General features: G+C 33.3%; 2 protein-coding genes across 2 annotated transcripts in view; one reads left to right on the plus strand and one right to left on the minus strand.

Annotated features, from left to right (window-relative positions):
- Positions 1-1028: 1028 nt before the first annotated feature.
- On the plus strand, positions 1029-3177 carry Nepl9 (Neprilysin-like 9). The gene is given in 2 exon segments (XM_014234052.3): positions 1029-2592; positions 2595-3177. Coding segments are annotated over 2 exon segments (1959 nt in total). The 5' UTR covers positions 1029-1083; the 3' UTR covers positions 3045-3177.
- A 456-nt stretch (positions 3178-3633) lies between these two features.
- LOC106619014 (ras-like protein family member 10B) overlaps positions 3634-25872 on the minus strand; it is a 116775-nt gene continuing 94536 nt past the window's right edge. The window contains 4 exon segments of the mRNA XM_070107448.1: positions 3634-12684; positions 13869-13936; positions 14099-14212; positions 14302-14415. Of these exon segments, the coding sequence (XP_069963549.1) occupies positions 12567-12684; positions 13869-13936; positions 14099-14212; positions 14302-14415 (414 nt within the window). The 3' untranslated portion in view covers positions 3634-12566.

Consider the following 25872-nt stretch of genomic DNA (forward strand, 5'->3'; position numbering starts at 1 on the left):
TGCCAGCTATTTGTATGTGCTTTACACTCTGAGTTCCCAAAATAATTTGGAGGAATGCTGCTGTGTTGACAATCTTTGTGTGGATAAAAATTCGGCTCCGTTTCGCTTGTTCAATTTCGAGGCAAGTCAAATCTGGTAGGATATGAAGATGTTCGGCGGTACGAAAATTAGCCGTTGAAGCGGACATGGCATTGGAATTTAAAAAAAATTTAAAAAAGGGCAATAGCGGTTGATGAAACGATTCTTGTTTTTGTAAAGAAATCGTGCAGAGAAATTTAAGAGCGCATAGAAGCTATATACGAACAGTTAAATTATTGCTGTGTATGGCACTTCCGCTTCCACGTGGCAATCGTTAAAATGTGGTTTAACAACTTTCAACGGGTGTTGGTGAGGACGGACGTTCAGGGGCTAGGTAAATGCCTAAATTAACAAAAGTCCACGATCTCGTATTACTATGCCGAAATATTGACGACTCAAAGACAGATTGCAAAAAACGGTTATTTGTAGGGAGAAATTTGACTCGAATGGCGGGTCATGTGTATCGAGGTAGAAGGAGTATAGTATACTGAGAAAGTGATCGCCATATTTCAAAAATTTTCCTATTTCTTTCGAAGGCTATGTACTTATGACGTCGCCCTCTTTTATTTTGATGTATTGATATTTGAATGGTGGAATTATGCTGCGTAGTTCTTGGTGTGAACAAAGGGTTAATCATAAATTAATAAAATATTGACTTCACAGCACATTATCAATAATATTGAGAGTATAAATAAAATATATATGCTCTCGAGTATTTTGTTTTGTTTTGCTTGTGAGAGCTAAAATAGATAGAGAGTCTTAGGCGACAGTGAGCTTCGCGCTATTTAAGGTCAAGTGCTACATGCCCACATACATACATGTATTTCCTATTTTCAGAGTGATTCAATATTAAATATTCTTATCAGTTTTTTAAAACAAAATTTTATAAATACAAAATAACAATAAAAACACGTTAAAGAGTTTCGCGATTAGACAAATATTAGACATTTTGCATATTTGCGAAAATCAGTTCGACTTGCGAAAGCAACGCGATATCATCGAAAGATGAATGAAAAGCGTCCGCGTCGGTTTCTCATTCTACTGTGTTTATTTATAGTCCAACAAGGCGGCCAATGTCACACGGCCGAACCAAAAGTGCGCACGGGACACACAGTCTCGCGTCTTTATCGCCAACAGCTCACTCATATGCTTAACATACTCGATGAGGATGCAGATCCGTGTGAAGATTTCTTTGCGCACGCTTGCGGTTACTACAAAGAAGCGCTGAACGACGAGCTGCAGCTGAGTGTAGATAGCGCCGAAAAGCCGACTACAGTTCCTCCATATTTATACAACTATGAAGATCGTATGCATTTTTTTGAGCGCAATAAAGCGAACTTCCGCACACCGCCGGGTCGGCTGCTTGCAGCGCTCTATGCTTCCTGTAAGAAAAGCGAACAGAAGAACAAGTTATTCGGTCGCAGACCGCTTACTCAATGGCGTCGAATGCTACGTGAAATACCCTTCCTCGCGGAGAATGCGCGGCTATATAAAACATGGCCGTTGCTGCGTCATGAATGGGATGATTTGTTGGCACAGCATGCCTACCTCGATTGGTTACAGTTGGCCGCGGAGTTGGCGGCGCATGGCGTTACGAGTTTCGTGCGCATCTTCTTTGCAGAGGCTACAATCTTTGTGGCGCCGATTAGAGCTCGGCAAGATGTACGCTGCGAAACGTTGGCGGATTGGCAAGCGCAGTTGTTGACTTTTCGAGACAACGGCGACGAGCAGGCGGCGCATGTGATCGCTAGCGAGTTGCGCGCATTTTGCCGTGTGCTTATCGGTGAGTTACCATTTGATGCCGAATTGCACGGTGATAAAGGTGGGCAAAATGGCAGTTACGACGATTCAACATTAAATTCGTTTAGCTACGTGAAGTACTTTAAATATTATCATAGTAGTTTGCGTTTCAACGAGAAAGATGTGTGGACCGCACGTGAAATAATTACCGATGAGGAGCGGCTAGATGATACCGCTGCGCTCATACGTTCGACACACCCAAGCGTACTATTTAATTTTGTGCTTTGGCAGGCCTACGTCACTCTACGTTACGAAGATTGCTTTCTGCTCACGGACGAGTTCGAAGCGCTACTGCTCTCCGAATACTGGAATTGGGATGTGTTCAATGCGCATTTTAGTCGTAAAGTCGCTTTAGCTACGTATCTTTATCACACTACACGCTTTCAAGAGCAACGACGCACTGTGCTCTTGGGTGAACAGTGGGATCGCTTTTTATATGCGAAGCTACAACGTAGTGATTTTAATTTGCCGCGCCTCCTCTCTACTTATGCCAAAACTTACTTGGAACCTGCTAATCTCACCGAAATTTATGCGGCAGACAAATTCGAAGAAGGAAATTTTTATGGCAATTTGTTGACATTGCGCCGTCGCCAGTTGAGAAATACATTTTTCACCGCTTTCATCGACCCCGAAGACTATAATCATCCCATCTATTTCTTGCGCAATTTTCTGCATTTCACTATTTTGTCATTACAACGTCCTACACAAGGTGTTGTGTCGCTACACAAGGTTTTGATTTGTGGCATAAATCGGATTTACTGTACAGTTCAGATGGCTACTACACCTCCGTATATTGCTTGGAACGACAATCGCTATTGAATTACGAAGTTGCGCCGATTTATCAAATGCTGGGCGAATCACAAGTTGCTGAGCTTTTTCGGTTTTATCGCGCTTTCGTCGAATCTTTAAGGGATTATGACTTCTGGTTGGAGGGCGAATCTTTCGCATTCGCTGAGGATTTTGTGCTGGAACATTTCCAATTGACTTCGAAACGCATTATGTTCTATGCCGTTGCGCAGTTGCATTGTGGACGCAATGACGACTGGTTTAGCTTATTGATTAATAGAAGTTTCATGAATATGCCACAGTTCGAAGCGGCTTTTGAGTGTGACGCTGAAGTGCCTATGAACCCGCTGATAAAGTGTATGATCAATCATTGTGATTGAGTGAGTTTACTGTTAATAGTTGTTAAACGTTAGATCATTTTTTGTTATGTATGTTTTCATTTAGGTTTAGGGGTATATAGCATATTAAGATGAAATATCATATAAATAAATTAGTGTAGAACAATTAATTTAACCTTTTGCTTTTTTTTGGAGAAAAATTCAATAAGTGAAACTATAATATTTTAACTGATTACTTTTTACTTCAACTCACTTTTAAAGTTCTAAGGCATGGTTGAAGTCTCCGTGACAAAATCAATTAGTAAATTATCTACACTAATGGACTGGGTGGATATTGACTGGATTGGCTAGAGCGTTTACTTTGATATCCAGTGCATCAACTGCTTATTGGTTTCATAATCTATTAAGAACCGTAGGTTTCGAACACATTTCGGCCAGATTTTAAAGGTTTATGTGTGTGTGGGGTATCTTAGGAGTATCCAGGTACAGACGGGCGCTAACAGATAAAGCAGTGGACTTTTTCTTTGTGAAACGTTTATAGTTCGTGAAGTAATCAATTCTCTATTAGGTCCAAACGTTACCTTTCCACAAATATTATTCAAAATTCATCCAATTAGCAATAGCCTTATTTTTGTTTTGCAATACTTCATTTTTATTATTTTTCACTAAGTTTGCTTCACAATAGCATTTATATAATGGTCAGTGATTTGTTTTATAACTTTTTATCCCAATTTCTTAATTAACATTTAAAGCCTACAACTTAAGTTTATGTAACACTGGCTTGAACTTCGTGTTCTCTATTTATGATTAATGATTTATCATTTATTACTTATGACTTATGCTTTTTGTTTGTGTATGAAGTATAAACTCGTTTACAAATACCTATTCTTGTGAATTTTTTTATCACTTATTTATTTATTATTATTTTTTTAATACATTTTATTTTGTTTGTTTCTATTACTTAAGTAATTTATTAATTTATTACTTGATTGCATTTGCGTGCCTTACTTTTAATTGCTGCGCAATTGTCTATTTTGTTGCTTAAATTTCATATACATATTTATGTACGAGTATATACATAGGTACTTTATACAGTTGGGTTCCAAATATTAAGAACGACTGGGAGACTGTTAATAAAACAAATGAGGGTATTTGTGTTGAATATGTTATGCTAACTATTGCGGTTTGATGACATTGAGGCTCTCTCTCGTTCTTTTTCTTTCGACATTTTCGGACATATTTTCAGTGTAAAGCAGTTCTTGTCATAAGGAAAGATATAAAGAGAAACTCTTTCTATTATAGAGTATATGATTCTCAAAAGCTACTCAAACTATCTTTTCCCATGTCTCAATCTTAGTTATTAGCAGGATAAAATGTTAACGTTAAAAAGTTTCCTTGCAAGAACTTGATTTTGATCGCCCAGTTTATATGGCAGCTATAGGTTGTAGTAGTCCGATCTGAACAACTTGTTCGGAGGTTGTACCGTTGCCTTAGGCAATAATTTATGGCGAAATTCGGATTCCTTCATTGATACAGGAAAAGAAGGAAACGAAAGCCGGACAAGTTGGCTTGTTCGGGAACAGCCAGCAACACAATTCCCCTAAAGTGCCCTAAACCATTCAGCTCCTTCAAGGGGACCTCAGGTCTTGGAACCCTAGTAGCATAGGGCTTATAAAAGGTACTTTGAGGTAGTGTTGATGGTGGACTTCTACTATTAGGCAAAAGAACCGCGTAACATTGTAGGGGTCATCACAGGGCACCTACCCCTAAGATTTCACCTTCATAAAATTGAAAAAGTAGATTCCGTTGATTGCATTGAGTCGGAATATCTTCCACCGTTGCCAATGTTTCAACTTTTAGACATTGGGAGTACACTGGAGTGGAAAAAATTAGGTATTTTTACCAACTGAGTTGCTGGATAAGGTTTCATTGGATACCAAGGGGAAGCCCATTGGACCAATGATGGCCTCAATGCATCCCCGTACTTTTCCCACCAAGAAGCTGCTCATTTGTCGGAACGGCCGATATCAGACCATAAAAACTGAACGATCGGAGTTAAGTGCTTGTGTGAAAAACTTTTTCATTTGACAATATATCTTCACGAAATTTGGCATGGGTTATTGCTTAATGCAATGATGCAATCTGTGAAAAAAGTGTTCAGATCGGATCCTTATAGCATATAGCTCCCATATAAACTGAACCATGAGAATCAAATGCTTGTATGGAATCTTTTGTATTTGTGTAGGGTATTACAGCTTCGGTGCTACCGAAGTAAACGTCTTTTCTTGTTTTGCGTATCATTTCTATAATTTCGAACTCAACTGTATTTTGAATGTATGTACGATGATTGATGGTGCAAATTGAGTGCGTACTCGCGTGCTGCAACGCAATCAAAATGCAACGTTTAAATTATAATTAATTGAAAATCAGATGTAAGCTTTCGAATTAGTTTTCGTTTACTTATTCTTTCGTTTGTAATCATTGTTACTAATAAATTTATACAAAGTTGATTGGCTTTGTGCAAAACTGTGTTGTAAAAAGTATTGCATCATTTGATTTGCGGTTATTTGTTGTATGTATAACAGTATTATGTATACTGTGTATATATATATATATATAACATAGAATATAACATATATATATATATTTATATACCATAATTTCTTGTTTTTGTAAAAGCGCGTTTAACTAACTTGAAGCAACATTACTGATCCAGCCGATTGAAGCGAAATTAATAAATAAGTTTTAATTTAATTTATTTCCTTTTATACAAGCTTTAGCCTGTATAATTTTTATTAAATTCTTTTAATCAATTTACTATTAAGTACTTTAGCAATATGTTTATAAATATTTCACTTGCAATCTATATTAGGCATTTCTTGTATAGTTGCATTTATTTTTACTTTGAGTATATTTTAAAAAAATTTTTTCATATTACTTTGGATTTACTTTTTCACTTTAACACTTCACTTTATTTTGGGTTTATCTGATCTAAACTTAACAATACAATTTTTTTCCATATGTTAAGCTTCAATTATATAATTTATTTATGTCTTATGTGTCTTATTTATTATAAATATTTATTTTGTTTTTACATTACTCTCGGTTTGTATTAGCAAATGTTTTCAAAATTAACAGCCATTTTGACGAATCTTTCAAATATGTTGAAATAATACAATTTGTAAGAACACAACGCAATAATCTAGCAATACGTCTACAATATAACAATAACAATAACACCTTTAGCATGACACTTAGCATTCATTATTTATATTTATTAGTTAATATCTTTATTTGTATATATTTATTTCTATTGTTGTATATTATATACAATAAAATATTCTATATTTTCATCAAGCAACAATTAATAAGCTCCGCAGCATTTACAAACATATAAAATATTTGAGCTTCATTTAACAATATTTATGTTATCTACCATTTTAATTTTTTGAAAAAATTTTTCGATTTAATCTTTAAAACCTAAAGTGTAAGTTATTATTTTTTAATTGAAAAATAGTGTAAAACTTTTGAACAATTAACTTTGCTGCGATGGTTTTGGTTGATTTTTTTTTTTTTAATAAATTTTACGAATTTTTCAAATCTCTAAAATTGTTGGCTACCAAAAGAATATGTTATGTTTCTCATTAAAACCACTTCACTTCTCATTAACACCACTATCAAGCCATCAAGCGAATTTGATTAGTTTATGATGAGAATATTTTTCTAGACCACTTTCGAAAGGGTCAATTAACTGAGGCAACCAGACGTAAATAGACTCGTCCTGCTTGATCTTCAAATATAATTTAGCTTAAATAATTATTTGATAAGTAGAAGTCCCCTTACATATGCCTTCCTGTATTGTAACTTTTATATCAATTTATTGTCAATTAAAATTAAACACTTGAAAAATTAATTAATTATTAAATTGTAAATAAAGTTGAGACCATTATTGGTTCAATTGTTGTAATTGAACAATTATTTAATTATGTCATTGTATAGAAAACGGAGACCATTAGTGATTAAATAGTTGAAATTTAACGAATACACTCTTCGATATATCTTTATCTGTTTACCATAAAGTCAAATACATAGTTTATGCTTGATTATAGTTCATAAATTAATCTATCTTGTCTTAATGCTAGGCTATGTACTGAAATTTAACTGCCTTCTTAAAAGAAATAATATCGCAGAAGATAAAACCTATGGTAGATGGTGGTGTCAACAAAGAGCATCACTAAGATCACCTTTGCATATTGAAGTTAAAAACGTTAATGGATTGTGGAGTATTTTAGGAAGAAGAAAGAATAATATAATAATTTTGTAGAAATTGTTGTAAAAATCTCTCAAAACAAAATTTATAAACTTGTGTAGTAGAAACACGATTTCTTACTCCATCTCTATCTCTAGAAATAGGGTTAGAGACTGAATTAATATAACTTTAATAATGTCTTAAATAAACGACCCCAGTAAATAATTTCGAAACTTGATCTGTGGCTGTTTTCTTGTGGTCGAGACAAAGTCTTATGAGTAACATAGCGCGAAAGAATATCGCAGAAGATTAAACCTATGGTAGATGTTAACAAAACAAGCGCTTCACTAAGAACATCTAAGCATAAGAGAGGTCTGACTTAATGGATTCTGCAGTCTTTTAAGAATAAGAAAGAATAGTACAATAATTATGTAGAAATTGGGGTAAAAAAATCTCAAGAGTCGCAAAAAAAAATAGTATTAAGCTTGTGTAGCTTCGAATTAACTACATACAACGACGGACAGTATGCAGACTAAAAGATCAGAATTTACCATAATTTAAGTTGCAAAATTATAAGCATTAAAAATTAAAATTTTGCAATTTCTCAAACGTGTTTATGCGGAAGCTTGCTGCATACACAATATCTCAGAAATAACCTACTTTTCAAACGCGTACTCGTATATTGCTGTATTAAACAACGGTTATTTTTGCTTTAATTATACTTAATTATTATATAATCTCATAGCAAAGATGTAGAATATTTTTAATATTTTTATTTATTTTTTTTAATATTTTTTTAATAATTTAATTTCTCTGAACTTTATTTCTTTAAATATGTTTCTAAATTTACCATTTTTCTTGCATTTTTTTATTATATTTTTTGTATAACTAATACCTTTCACTTAATATGTGTATACATATATACAAATTCAGCCTTAATTTGTTTACATTTATTAACTCGTTTATATGCTAGTATAAAAAAATAATTATCTGAAAGTATTTGGGGTATGTTAGGTTAAAATTATGCCTTCAAGGGTTCACGGTTTATCAATGGTTATGATTTTTTTATTTCAAGGGTAACACTGTAAAATGTTGCTGTTGCTCTTTTTTTGTCTGTTATTTTTGATATTGTGCTATGTACAGTGGGTCGAAATTCGTTAAAACCTAATTGTATTATTGTTTTTTATCAATTTAACAATATTACATACTTGTACAATTATGTATAATTATGTGTGTATGTTAATTTATTTTTTCCATGTTAAAAACTATTTCAATATTTGTATTTTAAAATTATTTGAAGTTTTCAACCTCTATTTGCTTTTATGAGTGATTTTGTGTGTTCCTAAGGGCTAGTACTTTTCAAATATTTTCGCTAATTTATATTTTTAACAATAATAACACATAATTTGTGCGTTCATTTTACTTCACTAAGTTTGCTGTTTTCCTCAATGTTTTTACCGCTAATTACAAATACATACATACATATGTTAATAACTAATAATTTTATCTGTATGCGTGTTGTGTTATGCGTCTAATATGCATACCGTAAATATCTATAAATGGGGTTCCATAACATATCCAAACATATACACATACATATGTTTACTTAGTTAATATATTGAATTTTTTTTTGTTTAAATTAACTATTTATTTTTGTTTTTATTCTATACTCTCATGCTTATTCTTGCAATGATCACAACTTTAAAGTATTTTCTTTATGAAATTATATGCATTTTCAGTTTCAAATGTCTACAAGCTCTTATTAATTAGTATTCGGTTTAGCGTCTTAGAGCATTGTGCGAGCAGTTTAAGGTTGCTTCACACCCATAATATAAACTTATGTACATACATACTCACTACGATCATTTTTCATGAACATTATATAATTTTCTATGTTTTTTTTTAATTTAAGTATTTTTATACTCTTGCAACATGTTTATACAGAGTATAATTGTTTTGTTCACCCAACGGTTGTTTGTGTCACCTCAAACTAATCGAGTTAGATATAGGGTTATATATACATAAATGATCAGAATGAAGAGACGAATTGAAATCCAGATGACTGTCTTTGTATGCTGTAACTTGAGTAAATATTGAGATATTTTGATGAATGTTGGTAAACAAGTCTCTTGACACCTAAGGTGGGTTGGTTTGTAGATGGGCGAAATCGAATCTCTGCCACACCCACAAAACGCCATTATTCTAAAACCAATAAATTGTCATGACTAAGCTCCAGCTCCATACAAATCAAGCAATAATGAATATATTGAAATAAAACTTTGCAAAACGAGTGCCTTTATGATATGCCATTTCAAATCTAAAAATTGTCAAAATCGGGTCATAACTGTTCAAGCCCCCATATACCGAAGATGTGGACCCCAGTGTCCATGGTTGGTTACCGAAATTATTGTTCAATGTATGAGATTTATAATTGAAATTCGGCGAGAATATTTTCCTGATAGTATAATATAATGTCTGTATGTCAAAAATGGATTGAATCTATTCTTCTATTAGGTTTATGGGTGTACTTAATAGAAAGATTTTCGAAATTCCGGATTTCTTTATACTCTTATATCAGCCAATATGTTTGTTATCTTAATAAAATTCAGTGAGTTTTTCTAATAACGGTACGTCTGTGTGCCTTAAATGATTAAAATCGTGTGCAAACTTGTCCTAGCCCCCTAACTAATATCAAGATTTTCGAACTGCAAGTTGCAAGAGTATAAAATGTTCGGTTACGTCCGAACTTAGCACTTCCTTACTTGTTTAAGATGTTTTTATTGTAAAATATGGTGGGATAAAGTTTTTCAGCATAGCCAACAGAAAATTTTCTTTAAATATTATATAGTTATTAGGACCAAAAGTTGAATACTAAAAAATTACGAAAAAAGCAAAATCAAGTCACAAGTATATTATTAAGATTGAGTTGATTTTGCCATTGAGCTTTAAAGCTCTACACAGCAAGATCAAGAAAAGTATTAGTTCAATAAATGTAGCAAAAAACTACATGTTGTCCTCATTTTAAACTTAAAATAAACCCTTTATATCCCTTTATAGTAATTTTCTAAAGAGTCATTCATGAAATATATGATTCGATTCGTCTGACCGATACGTTTAGATCAAGCGCTCTTCTATCAAAAAATTTACATGTGAAAGCAATAAAATACTTAATTCGATACAAGAGAGTATGCGGATATCGCATTATTATTTGATTTATACTAATAAATTGGACTTACGCTAGTTACTTCTTCGATTCGCCACTCTCTACAACTTAGTAAATCAACAATAACTAGAAAACTGAGGTTTGAAGAAAATCGTAAAATTCGTTTCAAGTTGGGAGACAGTTTCAGGGGAATCTTATTGTAATTGTTCGACTTATGAGAACAAATCTCGGCGAGTTACAAAAAAAGGGTTAAATAAATAATTCCTGAACTTTTACTTCTAATTCCTCCACTATCCTACCACGGTTTTTAATCACGAACGAAGAATTTAAAACATTGCAAAGATTCATTCACTTTATAGTCCGGTCAAATTAGAAGATTTGCTCTCGTTTATTTTTAAATTTTTACTTTCATTTTACTTAACGAAAATCGGGAAAATATGAAACAAAATAACTGAGATCCCTGTAATACATCGAAGTAAACAAATGTTAAAAACATAACTGAATAAAACGTCCTTTATGAGCTTTTCTTTCATCATATTCTTGTCTACCTGTCGTTAAACTTCTTTTAATTTGGAAACGTTTAGGAGCGAATAAAGATCGCAGATCCCTAATCATGACTAGAAAAATAAATTTGATGATTAATAAACCTATGGTATAATTGGTTAAATATAAGATATGCAAACACTTATCTTAGAGCACATTCAGTACTTTTATGGGTAAATTCGTAATCTGGACACTTGAAACCTTCGAAATTGGCTAAGATATCTAGGTCAACAAAAACCAAAATAGTTTTTTTGCAGAGCTTTGTTATCTATAAAAATGTATGAATACTTTCCCTAACAGCCATTTATTATTCACGAAGTTTGGAGTCGAAAATTGCCCAATGTAACGCTACAATCTCCAAACAAATTATTCTAATCGGACCACTGTAGTATATAAATAGCTGCCATAAAAACTGACAAATCAAAATCAAGTTTTTCTAAGAAAACTTTTTTTATTTGTGAAGGGTATTATCGGTGGAACCGAATTTAATGTTTTTCTTGTTTTGTTGTAAATTTATGCAAGCTTGAATATCTCTTTTGACCGAACTATTTAATTACTTTCTCGACTTTAAAACACATTGTTTTCGCTTTACTTGTGATTCAAAATATTACCTACTATTTTTTTGTAAGTAGAATACAAAATATATGATAACAAATATGGAAATTAAGCGAGAAATATTTTCTCGTTTTTAAGTTTTAAGTATTTAAGTTTTCAAAGATATTACATTTGTCTCAAAGAAATTCGGTACATGTCTATCTTTGGGATATATTTAATATACATACATATGTATATGCATTAAATCGGCTGATATTACTTCCTCTTTATATATGTAGAAAGTCTTCTGTCTCATTGAGAACTCGAGTTTAATCATATTTTATCATCGCTTGTCTTGCTCTGCTCTGCACTATGTGGTCAATATTATATGAGAGCACAGCTGAGACTATGCAAAAGACTTTATGAGAATAAATTAGGGACTTAAATTAAAGATCTTAATTAATTATGATCACCTTTATTGCCAGGTGATTTAAATTGTATGTTAAAATTAATAAATGAGAAGATGGGTTCTAATTAGACAATCTTTTCAGTTTATTATACCGATAAAGACAAATAATACGCGTATACTAATATGTTATATTCATTTATAGTTCTAAATCGCAAATAACTTGCACTTTGTATAACAATTTCTATACTATGCTAAATTTATTATTGTTTTCCCAATTTTTTCTCTAGTCTCTAATATATTCTAGTATGTATGTATGGATATCTACTTTAGCGTTGCCTTAAATTTCTACATTCTTAAAAGTTACGTGTTTTAAATTGTTTGGTTATTTGCGCACTTGAATCTACATAAAATAGCATGAATTCAACCTTAAGGGAGCTAACAGCTGCACCAATTTTATTTTTGATTTGTGAAGGTGGTGATTTGTGAACTTTATCCCTTCATATAGTGCATACTTAAGTAAGTATATCTATCTAAATTGGCGGCATTTGGTTAGTCTTTCGTTTCGTTCGTGGGAAATTTAACTTTGGGCTTGAAAGTATACAGCTGTAGCTTAGGCCCCTTGACCGCGACTCATATGCCTTCTTTGAAGAGTTTGAGCAGATAACGCTAAAGTATTGTGCAACGTCCTTTATTTCTAGTTGATTGTGTGAATTCGCTGACAATGGCACCGGAGCTGGTACAGCCCATCAGTTCTCGGAATACATCGCCAATTTTGTAATTATACCTGGAAAGAGTACGAAATATATAAATATAAATTAATAATGTTTTAATTTTGAAATACTTTTTAGGTTTTATTTTTTGCATTAGATGGGTGGAAACTCTATTTTAAAATTAAAATCACTTTATACCCTCTGATAGGTTTAAACTTCATTCATCAGAAAGTTTTTTTGAAAACATTCCGATAAAAATAGTTTCCTTAACTTTGGTACATGCCATATTATGTTGATTTCAGTATTGAATTTATTGGATAGGTGGTAGCTCTAGCCTATAATGTGTTTGAGTTGAAGCCTCCAGCATTTATCGTTTGCACTTTTCATACGACGATCACTGTCAAGTATTGTTCGAAACCTTGTTGCTACGAGAAGTCTCATGATATAAAATCTACGTAAAATATGAAGTCAATATAAATGTCTAAAAGGCAATGAAATGAGTACAAAATTATAAAAAGAAACATTATGATTCTTAAACAACGCCACAGAGAGAAAAGTAGGGCCCGAAGATGATTGTAGTGAATTGTTGGAGAAAAAATTTTAAAACAAGAAAAAACGTTAACTTCGGTTGCACCGAAGCTATAATACCCTTCTCAAATACAAAGGCCCCTTACAGGAACTTGATTCCGAACGTTTAATTTATATGGTAGCTATATGATATAGTGATCTGATCTGACCAATTTCTGCGGAGAATAATTCTTTGCTTTAAGCGATAACTAGTGCTTAATTTCGTGAAGATACCTCGTCAAATAAACAAATCTTCCATGCAAGCACTTTCCTCCGATCGTTCAGTTAATATTGCAGCTAAATGCTATAGTCATCCGATCTATACAATCTCTTCTGAGATTGAATAAATGCCTTAAATAATAATATATGCCAAATTTCGTAAAGATACTTCGTCAAATGAAAGAGTTTCCCATTCAAGAACTTGATTCCCTTTGTTCAGTTTGTATGGAAGCTATATGCTATAGTCATCCGATCTATAAAATTTCTTCGAAGATTGAATAAATGCCTTAAATAATAATATATGCCAAATTTCGTGAAGATACCTCGTCAAATGAAAGAGTTTTCCATACAAACTCTTGACTCCGATTGTTCAGTCTGTATGGCAGCAGTATTGTTGCAGAGCATCGGGACCCCCACTCTCCTTCAGCGTTCTTTAATTATATTTCTGATTAAATTAGTTTTGTATACTTACTTGGCTGAGCATTCCACATAGCCACAACGCCAATGTTTGCGCACCAGTGTTGAGATATCCTTCAGCTCCTGCAATGTCAATATGAAATTCAAATAAGAATTAAAAATTAAAATGCTTGGAGCATTTGAAACACTTGATAAGCTCAAGTGCATACATTTCAAGTACAATATATGCTAAAACAGCTATGATTGGATTTAAGAGTATGCAGCTGATGCTACATAACCACTCACCTGTGAAGTAGCCTGCAGCTCGGTGACCGTGTCGTATTTATTACCAATTACAATTATACTAAAATCTCGATGACTAAAACTATCCAATATTTGCTCTCTCATTGCGCGGCAGTACTGTGGGAAGGTGTTGAAAGAAACGTGATAAAATTAGGTCACTTTTAAAATAAAAACTATGAAATTTCTTCTTGCTAGCATGTACTAACCTGAAATGTTTCCAAATTGCCCATGTCGAATACTAAAACATATGCGTGTACGGTTCGCAACCCCAGCGGATGTCCATTATTCCATTCGGCAAAGTTATCGGCCGGGAAACGTTTCTATTTCGGCGCATTTGCATTTATTTGTGTTCGCATATATATTTATGCATGTATGAATGGGTGTGTTTTTATATAATTTTCCATTTTCATTTGCATTCGCCCGCCGCATGCAACAAAAGTGTGCCGTTTCCAATAGCCAACAACAATGGCAATGTTGTCAGAAGGTGTAATCGATATGTTTGTCGTTTGGTTGGTTGTTCCGTTAGTCGTTAAACATTTTGGTTGATTTCGATTATTTGGTCAACATGAAAGGAAATGAGAAAACAAAATATGAAATGAAAGTTTGCTGAGCTAGAAAATGTAATTCAATTGCAAAAAGTCATTACCAAAATGTTCATGAACATTAGGGTATGCAACATTTTTTATTTTGTAGTATCAAAGTTTTGTGCACTAAAATAATTTGGTCATTATGTTTTCGAATGCATACTGAAGCAAAAACAGGCTGCTGTCTAAAAATTAATTGTTTTGGAAGAACACCAACCACCCACTGATTACTGTTTAAAAATCCAAAGAGCCATTTGTAACTAATCTGCGGCTCAGAAACACCACAATCTTTTAAATATCGTTTGAAACTATAAAAATGATTCAGTAGTAGTTCCGGTAAGGACGGAACTTGCCGAAAATGAATGTTTGTTGTAGACGTGTTTCAAAGCACCTGTTTTTGAGCGATTGACAAAATATATAAAAGGCAACCTAGGTTAGGTTAGGTTAGGTTAGAGGGTCGATCCTAAGAAGGATCACACTTGGACAGCTTAAACGCCGGTCCGTTGTGGTACCCAAAACTCCTATGAGCCGGATCAATAGACCCTTACATGTCGACAAAGCGCTTTGTGCCTATGACAAACTTGTTGAGACGGCCAATATCTGTTTCGGCCAGATCTTCTGGTCCGCCAAAAGTATGATTGCCGAGATGTTTCAATCTCAACCTAGCAAAAGCCGGACAATGGAGGAGAAAGTGCCGGGATGTTTCCACTTCACCCTCCTCCATACAGCTTTGACAACTGCCATCAGGTAGTATTCTAAGCCACACCGCATGAGTTCCCATTGGACAGTGCCCAGTGAGAACTCCTACCATGGCAGCGAGGTGAACTTTGTTCAAGGCGAGAAGGTCCCCTGATCTCCTGAGGCAACCTAAGTAGAATAGGTTTTATTAAACATAACATTGTTTAGACGTGAATATGAGTGAAATCAGTCTTTCGTCTAACCCCCTATCTCTTACAAAATGTTTTCCGACTCTCTGGGTGACCTTTTTTATATACCCAATAAAAATAAATATCCACCCCTTTTTGACAACAGTTTATATCATATACATACATAACATATATCATTTAAATTAAATTATGTCTGATATATGAGAAACATTAGTAATGAAGCTATATAATTATATAACCTCTAGGGTAAGTCGATAAGATGCCAAATATGATTATAATCTATTCTCAATTTCGTTGAATAAGAAAGATTGAATTTAATTAATATTTAACATTTTTTATTAGTACTACCTTACTTATTACTTCGCGAGCTATTCATTCAAAAACAAACTGAACTCAAGTTTTGTGTTGGTTTTTTCAAAGCGATGCTAATATCCATTAAGGCCACCGCAACACAAACAGCAGAAAAAATAACAAGTCGAAATAATAAAATTCGTTGGAAACAGTGACGCAAGCGACATAGAATTGCCATTTATTGTTGTGGCTTTGAAAAGCGAAAAACTTAAAATAAAAAAAAATTAAAATAATTTTAAGGTTTTTGCACATTATTAGTTTATTGAGCGTAAGTGATATTATTTATATATTATATTTTATGTATGTATACGATATTTTCAGTGAAGAAATTGCGAAAGCCGGGAATTTTATTAGCCGAACTTCGTGTTTGGAATAAATTCGACGTTGGTTTTTTGGTTTTTATATTCTGAGTTATACATAATTTTTTTAATGTGACTTTTTTGTAATAAAGAGCAATATTTTTAGAGGTTATCCTAGCTATGTATGAGAGCGACGTAAAAAGTTTCCTCATGTGAGAGCAAACATCACCGTCTGCAGCTTCCGTTTTAAATTAGTAAGAAGCTCCTTCCCAATTAGTTCGCTATATATAATATTATCTATGAATAATGAGATCTACAATTAAGAACAGCTTAAGAGTCAACAAAGTTCTAAACTTTTAAACTTCCAAAGTACATTTCATGTCTCAACTAAATTATTTGCATCTGGAAGTAAGTTGACTGTAGCTGTTTAGATGTCAAAGCATTTACTTTTACTGTTTACACTTGTAAAAATAACAGTTTTGGAGTAAACTTCATAACACTTAAAAGTTAGTAGTCCCTTTGATTCTTTTGATATTTTATTTAATTTTCATGAAAAAAGTGGTATATAGATTACTATATACTAGAGATTTTCAAGAAACAGTTCCAAAACATTCTAATAACTATAGTTATAGTTATGAAAGTCATCTTGGCACCCACTGTCAATATTGTTTCTGTCATGATCATAAAAAATACACTGAAAACTGTAGAAGAATTTGAAATATTTCTCATATGGATAGCAAATACCAAGTTGGTGTAAATGTAAAGCAATTTTATCATCTGTTTAAGTAAGTCCCATAAAGAGTTTCTCCTAACATAACCTTCTAAAGTTAAGTTCGTTACCGAAATACCACTAAGAGAAACGACTGGCTCTCTATAAACCTTGTATAAGGTCTGGTCTTTCCAAAACGGCATAAATCTAGTTTCTAGAATTCTAGATTAGACAAACCGCTACCCTTTCGAATATATTCAGATCAGTATACATGAGTTGGTCATTGCTTTTAGGTAGAGAAGAGAAAACAGAGTTCATTGCCTTAAAAACAAGCATAACTTGCGCAAAAGCCAACCATCAATAATCCTTCACTAATATTTCAGTCCGCTTAATACTTAGTCTTACTACTAAGTTCTCCTAAAAACACTTCGATGGCTAAATCAATCTTACCCTTTGTTGTAAAAACTTGGTTGTTTTTCTCATAATCAAACAATTTAAACATAATCAAACACTTACCAAAGTGAGCAATTCACTTATATGGAAGTCATTTGCGTTTGTATGTGTGTCGTAACACTATTTTATTTCTACGTTGGCCGTCAGTATACGTGGCGTGCGTTTATTGATTTTGTGAAAGCGCAGTTGTCAATTGCCGCATATTCCACCTGCTGCTTGTTGGCATCGTGCTGACAGTGGATATTCGGTCTTTGTTGCTCCATTGTGGCTTTTGAATAAAAACAATTCTGAATTGTTTCACTATGTGATCCCGAAGGCAACAAAAACAAATAGCAAACAACAACAGTAACAACGTAAAATAACCTTACATAGATGTGTATGTATGCACCAGGGAGTGCTAAAAAGGCATAACAATTCCCACAGTTATCAATAAAGTTAAACGGACAACACACAGGAAAGGCCTTACATTCAAGTAACGGTATATATACATATATCTATGCACTTGCAAAAGTGCATGTACATATTGACGGTACCTCCACTTGTTAAAATGTTTATTTATGCATGCTATGCTTTTTTTCCCACAACAAGACAACAACAACTCAACGAAAATCGTTTAAAATGTGTATATATATATATACGAGTATACTATACTACATATAGATATGTGAACTTATACCTTTGAACAGGTAACGGGCAAAATATTTTTGATTTATGTACAGTTGGTTTGTTCCTTTTGAAATATTCAAATACACAATAATGAAATTATTACGAATGCCTCGACAATATCGCTTGTTTACCTAGGGGAATGATTTGATTAACTTATGGTTGAATTTGTAAGTCTTCAATTAAGCTTTAGAACAAATTTTACTTGAATAGTTTTTATATTAAATAGCAGAACTCTTACAAGTTCCTATCTTTAAACGATATCATATCGTATGAATAGCGAGCCAACAGTCCGTTTGTACGATATTACGGTTCGATAAGTATTTGGTTGATAACAGGAAAACGAAAATTTGGACCAATGATAAATCATTTCTCAACATCTCCTTTAAGTTTTATAAACTGATAAATACGTTTTCTGGAGCCATGCAATCCGGAGATAACCTTCTCAATCGACTCATACTTCGGTCCGCCGAGTGACGTTATCACATTAAGAAATAAACCGAAGTCACATGCGTCCAAAAAAAGAGAATACGGTGAATTGGGAGCGGTAAGTAGCTTAATTCAATCAATTCGGCTGAGACGACTGCAGAGGTGTGAATCGGTGTGTTGTCATGTGAAAGAGCATTTTCTTTTTGTTCGCATAGAGCCGTTTTGTAATATAGCCATAGAGAGTTCTTAAAATAATGCAGTTGAAATTTGTTACTAAAAGCAAGTACTTTCTATAAGGTACTCGGGTGCATTCGACACACAATTTTGATATGATTGATTTCTTTGATAAGTAGTTGTAGTTCCTTCGCTTTAAATAATGTTTAATGTACGAATCTTTTAAACTAACCATTTTAAACTCCCTTTGAACAATATTGATTAAAACGAAAAATAGTTCAAAAATCAAATTAGCTATGAAGAATCCGAAACTCTATAAATTCTCTAATAATTTCATAAAATTTCTCGTTTTATATTTTTTATTTAAAGAGAGAAATGAAAATTTTATGAAAATATTTAATTATGTATTGTATCCGAGTGTTCCACAGTTATGGTATTTTACATATTCTACATATTTTGCTCGTATTTTACTAGTATATACACTCATGTTTTATATTGTGGTGTTGTTGTGGGTTACTCTTTTGGCTGCAATAAATTTCACAAACCATTCACACACAGAATGGAATTTTTGCATCGCATCGTAATCTAAGTAAACATATACTCTGTGTGCTTAAAAAGGTGCCCAGAACTCTTGAGTACATGGCCGCAACAATGGCCATTGTCATAATTCATGGAGTCCACCCTCAAGTGTACTTCAAGTTCCGACGTCGGCGGAGTACGAGTATAATAAAATACCAAAAACCAATGAGAGACACTTTATAAATATTTATAAAATGACGGTCCGAATGTGGCCACGCAGTGGTAAGAGAGTGTCAAAGAGGCTTACATTGGAATGGACATTTATATGCGTTGGTGTAAACAATACTACAGAGGAGAAAATAATCAAAGAATTTAAGGTCGAAATATTAATTCAAAAGATGACTGTAATAATGTGAATGAGATGAAGTAAATTATTAAGTTTAATAAGATCGCTATTTAGGCGTGGCTGTAGCTCGATTATGCCCTGGTTTGAAATGTGTATTTTTAAAATGTCCCAAATTTTTAGGATTATAGAGAATGTTTTTTTAAAGAGTTGGCCATTGGTGAGGATTTGAGTCCAACTCTAAAGCATCTAAGGAAAAGTTACTCATAAAATTGAATCACCTACGTTCACTGGGGAGACTTATTTTTTCTCTTCTACTGTGTCATTATTTCGTTTCTTCCTTTGCATTTGTCTACTTCATTTTCCGATAGTAAGATGCCGACCCTACCCTTAAGCTCACTGACCGTCTGCTGGAGGTTAGGTAAGGAATGACTGGCGCAGATTAATGGCATCCAGATACTCGTCGATAAGACTAGTAAGGACACCGGGACACAGCGGACTATTACCGGTAATCGAAATACTGATGATCTAGATCTAGACGAACAGAGGTCGACCAACATCAAGAAAGTGTTTCTTAGTGTGATTTTTTTTAAATTAAGATATGGGAAATATTAAGATGTTAATGTAAGGACAAATTCGAAACACTAAGAGCGTTTGGAGTTACAAACACCTCTACGACTAGAAAAACTTGCGCATGTAGTAATACATAATATTGTGGGTCCAGATATCGTCAGCAGTACATTCTCTTCGAAACACTTGACTGGATTAGAGTATAAATCTAACATATTTCGTCTCTCATACCTAGTCCACGAAATTTATTATTTAAAAATAAATGTTCAAAAGCGAAATTCCATTTGGCTCATAAGAAAGTGAAATAGTTTCATTTGTTGCTTTTAGACAACTTTAAAAGCTTTTTCCAGATTTCGTTTATAATAAGAACATAGAGATTTTTCTTCATTTTGGTCTGGCTGCTGAGGTGCGTGCCAGCGATTTCCAATTAATTTCTGCTGCGCATTTGTAGCTCTGACTTGGCGGTCAATTCAACTCAATTTATTTGCTAATTAACTACTTAATGTTGTTCAATAGCCAGCACGATTACGGCGTGACCATAAACATATATCTGAATTTCCTTTATTTTTTTATTGCAGAAAATCTCATTTTATTCTTTCGCCTCACGCGAATAAGCTTAACAGAGTCATTTTAATTTAATCGTAAAAGTGTGAAAGCAAAACGGCATGACAGAGCGGGTAGAAGAGGGGATGGATGCGGTATTTGAGTTACATCCTATAATGCAGCTGTTGTTCGTTTGCCAAAGAATAAAATCCTTAAATTAGGTTATTTATGGGTGTATTAGCCCTTGCGTGACTGCCGACATTTAGGTTTTCCATTCATTTCTTCTGTGTTTATGATTGACCTTGCGCATTATTCCAATTATATCAAAAGTTGAGCAGTGTAACTGTCCTTTCAGACTTTTGTTGCTTCTTCTCTAAAGAGTAGGCAATTAAATAAAAGTTTTTGTGTTATTTGTTCGATTAAGCTTAGCGTTTAGGTTTATTTACTTTATTGATCTCACTTGAATTCTTCTCTCTCTTTCTCTTTGTTTTTAAAAAAATGTTTACCAAGTAGATCTGTAAAATGTAGAGTTCCAGATTTTTTATAGATAAAATCTCAGAATTGTCTATCTTGTGGTTCTTGAAAAGGTCAACGGAATTAGGAGCTTTTCAGGTAGATCTTACATAATTTATGAATGGAAAATGTTAGGGATTGTCAGTAAGTCGACTTGTATTATATGTGAAGTTGTTTTCAATTCGGAGTAATCTGGTATCCAGATGAATATGTAAAGGAAGAATCTCGTTTAAATGAGGTTTGTTGTTTTTTATTGCTTTCTATATCTATCCTGCGCATCAAGAGCCATTTGCAGTTCGAAGAGATGTCATCTACGAAATTTCTCGCCACTTCTAAGGAAAATCAAGAATCGGGTTTACAATACACTCAAATGACCTCGGTTTAGGTATTGTAGAATGTGGTATCTCTCAAGTTAAACACGGTGAGCTTTTTCACGGATGTGTCGATGCTGGGAGGAAAGATTGGAGGAGAGTTTTCTGTATGGAGCTCTCCATTAATCTTAGCTTTAGCTACCGGAGCACTGTAGTGTTTTTCAGGCAGAAGTGGCTGCTATTAAGGTGGCGGTAGTCCTACTGCGGTTGTATAGAGGAGGGTGAGGTGGAAACATCAACGTACTTTCTCCCCCATTCTCCAGCCTTTGCAGGAATGAGGTTGAAATATTTAAATACTGGCATTAGCCGTCTCAAAAAATTTGCGATGTGGAAGAGCTTGACCCTCAGATATTGGAAAGCTGTATATATATTTTCAACGGAGATTTATGGTCTGTGTACTCGTACCAGCACAAGCATTAACTTCACATTTCTTTCCCTTTTCTTAAGTTGGCGACTTTTACAGCTTTTGTCTTATTGTTGTTCTTATGGCTGAATCAATAATTGCGATTTTTATTAATGGCTATTCAATGAATCATTAATAACGAGTAAAAAAACAACAACAATGTCTCTTGAGACGGCAATAATGATAGTCCAATTCGTTAATAAATTGCCGAAATTTTATTTTAGCCTCCACCGTGGTCAGTGAGCTAGAATATATATAATTATTTATGTACAGAAAAGTTTTGAAGATTAAAGAAACTGCAAAAAAACAATTTTTTGTGAGATAGACGAAAAAAGGTGGTATTTGGGAATTTAGAAAATATTACCGCTGGTTTTAGAAATAGGTACTATATGCCTATGCATATTTTAAGAGCACACAGTAATATTGTTGAAAGAAAAAATTTTTTTAGATTTAAATGCCGATTTTCGACGGCGCTAAAAAATGTTCTCCATTGACGCAGTGGTTCTATCCCTCTTCTACTAGAAGATATTGTCCATCCTATGGTCGAAATCAAAAATTGACAAAATTGCGGTTTCTTAAAAAAACTTAATATTACCCAAAATCGCTTTCCAATACCTATTCGAGTTTCCTGTTCCAAGCCAAATTATAATATTATATAAATATTCAAAACTTATGTAAATAATGCGGACTTCATTATATCCTAAATAGGGTGTATACGCGAACTAGTCTCTCAGTTTTTGAGATATCGATCTGAAATTTTACTCCCATCCTTCTCTCACGGATATCGGATCACAATAACATATAGCAGCTTGTATTTGTGCAGGGTATTATAGCTTCGGTGCAACCGAAGTTAACGTTTTTTCTTGTTTTTATTTTAAAAAGAAGTATGAACAAATATTGGCACGTAAACCATATTAGACGGTTTTTGGATGTAAGGAAGTTTGGAGAGTCTTCTCGTGACTGTTCACACTCCAAATACGAAAATTTACTCTATCCGTTATCTCAGAAATGTGCCTCATAAGATTTTTAATGTGCACATGTATTTATTTTGACAACTAGTTTGACAGCTGATTTGATTGCTATCCCTCTAGGAAATTCTATAACTGTAAAATCACCCAATATACGAGTAAGTTAATACTTTCTAAAACACGACAATGTTATATTCACAAATTGCTCTTATTGCAAAGAGCTTGCCACGTTTTATAATATTGATGTTTCAATAATTTATCTCCCTACATATGTATGTGGGTTTGTACTAGTATAGCGTAAAGATACGTGCATAAAATATGCAAAGTTTCACCTATATTTAACTTAGGGTAGATTAATATACACAAACACACAAGTGTTCACATAAGCCTTTCTAAATTTACACATGCACACATACCGTAAGTATGTTTCCGTTGTGTAGTATAATTTAAGCTTTATACTCCGCGAGAGACATAAATTCGACGGAATCAATATGAATTGCCATTGAGCAATTCCGATGAAACCCACTAAATCGGGCTGGCGTATGCGGATAAGAGGGATAAAGCGCTAAGAAATGAAACTATTGAAATATGCAGCGAATAAATTCGGTGGAATTGAAATCAAACAAACTGTTCGCCTCACAGTGTCTCAGGCCCATTTTAGTTGTAAGAATGTATGTATGTGTGTGCAGACATAAAAATGGGCGATATTAAAATTGGTTGTTCTAGAGCTTGGAAATCTGTAAATCTAGACAAATATCTTAGAGCGGAAATGAAAATTTGAATTCTACTTTTCTCTAGATTTGCGTTGGCAATATTAACCGTTGTGGAGATAAATCGCCGGAGTAAGTTATACCTATGCTAACAGCGAAAACGAACAGAAAAAGAAGCTTTTATGCGAACCCCTAGCGTGTCTGCAAGTAGGAACGAGTAACAAACGAAGATATCCTTCGGCGTAAATAATGGTTATTAGAATATTACCGCCACAGCGGGACTGGAAACGGCATTAAAGCGCCAAGACACCTAAGTATTGGCGAAAGCGCAAAATTTATTCGTATACGATTATATATATCGTCATAAGACGATGTATGTATGAAGTGTACTTCCGTTGTGGAAGGAAATAGCAATAGCTGGTAGCGGTGCATTGAAATATTTTATATACAATACATGACATTGAACCTTTGCTTTTATGTTGGTCATATCCTTGGCTCACACGAAGGCTACAATGCTGGTAATAGGTAGCTGAGTCGCTTTATGTGGCGGCTTGTATTTTAGATTGAATATTTATACGTTGACGGTGCTTATGAGTAACATTAGGGCACATTTCAGTCACTGCTAAAGTGTTTTCGTTGTTGGGAATAGTAAAATATTTCAAATTTACGATTGATAAGCTTATAAATGGCCAGTCCATACAAATTATGCTTCGGTTGAGATTTGAGTTACGCTAGTCAATAGCTACAAGCTTTAGGGTGTTAGTCCGGCGTACGATTTTTTCAAAACATCGCTTTGTTTTGGTTTAAAGTTAACTATAAAATCTTAAAAACATTATTTAGTTGATAAAATAGTGTAGAAAAAATGATTCTGTTTCATATAAAATGAGTTCCTAGAATTACCCTTCCAAAATTGGACCGGTAACGGTATTTTGAATCAAAATATTTTTATTAAATTTTAAACATTCAAATATATGTATATAAAGCCTGAGGCAGAAAAATGTGTTTCCTTTTTCTTTATTAACTAAAGAAATTGCCTAAGTTGGATAGTTTTTGAGGGTTTTAGACTAAACCCATACATTTAAATAAGTAAAAAGATGGATATCAGCAAAGAGAACTGAAAAGTGAATAGTCTTTATGGCCCTGATATTGTTACAGTCAATCATGTGCAATTTAGGTGAGTTTTTTCCGGTTAAATAATTTTGATGGAAGGTCAATTGTCAAAAATATCGGAGCAGAAGCTAAAATTTGAACCAAACACCATTTTGAACCAATTAAATAAGACTGCATACAAACCACGCTCACAATACGTAAAGGTGCCGCAGAAGTTAACGTAAACAAAACTCATGGATCGAATTTCCATCTGTGAATCGCTGCTGAATCCAAACACAATCGATTCATTTCTGAAATGGATGATTACAGGTGAGTTAGGTTGGGAGATTCTTATGTATCCCTGTTATAGCCCGAACCTTGAATAATTGCTTATAGCGAATGATTTTACTGGTGAAAAATACGCCTCATGAGAAGCAAAAGGTACGATGTTATCTAAAAACGGATTTTCTTTTACTATAACTTAGATTGACGAGACATTTTGAACGCCTTATATCCCAAATATTTATGAGCTGAACATTTCATTATATGTGATTCATATTTGAATATCAAAATTAACTAAATTAAAAGTTAGATATTGATTTCAGAAAAATGCGATTTAAGTGCCACCTATCACGAAATTTTTGGGTTGAATATAATATTTTTTGAGGTAAATATGTAGTAAAAATATTTATTCAGACTTTTGTGAATCGTACTGAATAAAAAGAAATATTGTGGTTTTTTGCTTTCATAGGAAATTATGTTTATGCCTGTGCATATTTTGAATATATGTATATTAAGATTTCCTTGAACCACTAAATTCATAAATTATAACTCTATTGTAAAGGGTGTTGTAAGTATTTAAAGTAAATGGGCAAGAACATTATAATTATGTTTGTCATGTAATGCTAATCTCTATGTTAAGAATAATATCTTAATCCTTTATTTCACTTTCGTGGATAAGTGGGAAAAGGAATAAAATACAAATATATAAGACATAAATTTCTCAGAACTTTCATTGTGTGATTTAAGAGCCTGTGAACTTTCTGACATAAAATTTATACCATGCAAAAGTATTGTAAATAAATAGTAATAAAAAATATTGGAAATAAAATTTATACAGATATTTGCAAAGATTATTTTAATATCAATTTTACTGCATCTCTCCTTCGTTGTGAATAAAATTGCAGTTATAAAAATGT

The sequence above is a fragment of the Bactrocera oleae genome, chromosome 2 (genome assembly GCF_042242935.1).
Source record: "Bactrocera oleae isolate idBacOlea1 chromosome 2, idBacOlea1, whole genome shotgun sequence".
Lineage (NCBI taxonomy): Eukaryota > Metazoa > Arthropoda > Insecta > Diptera > Tephritidae > Bactrocera > Bactrocera oleae.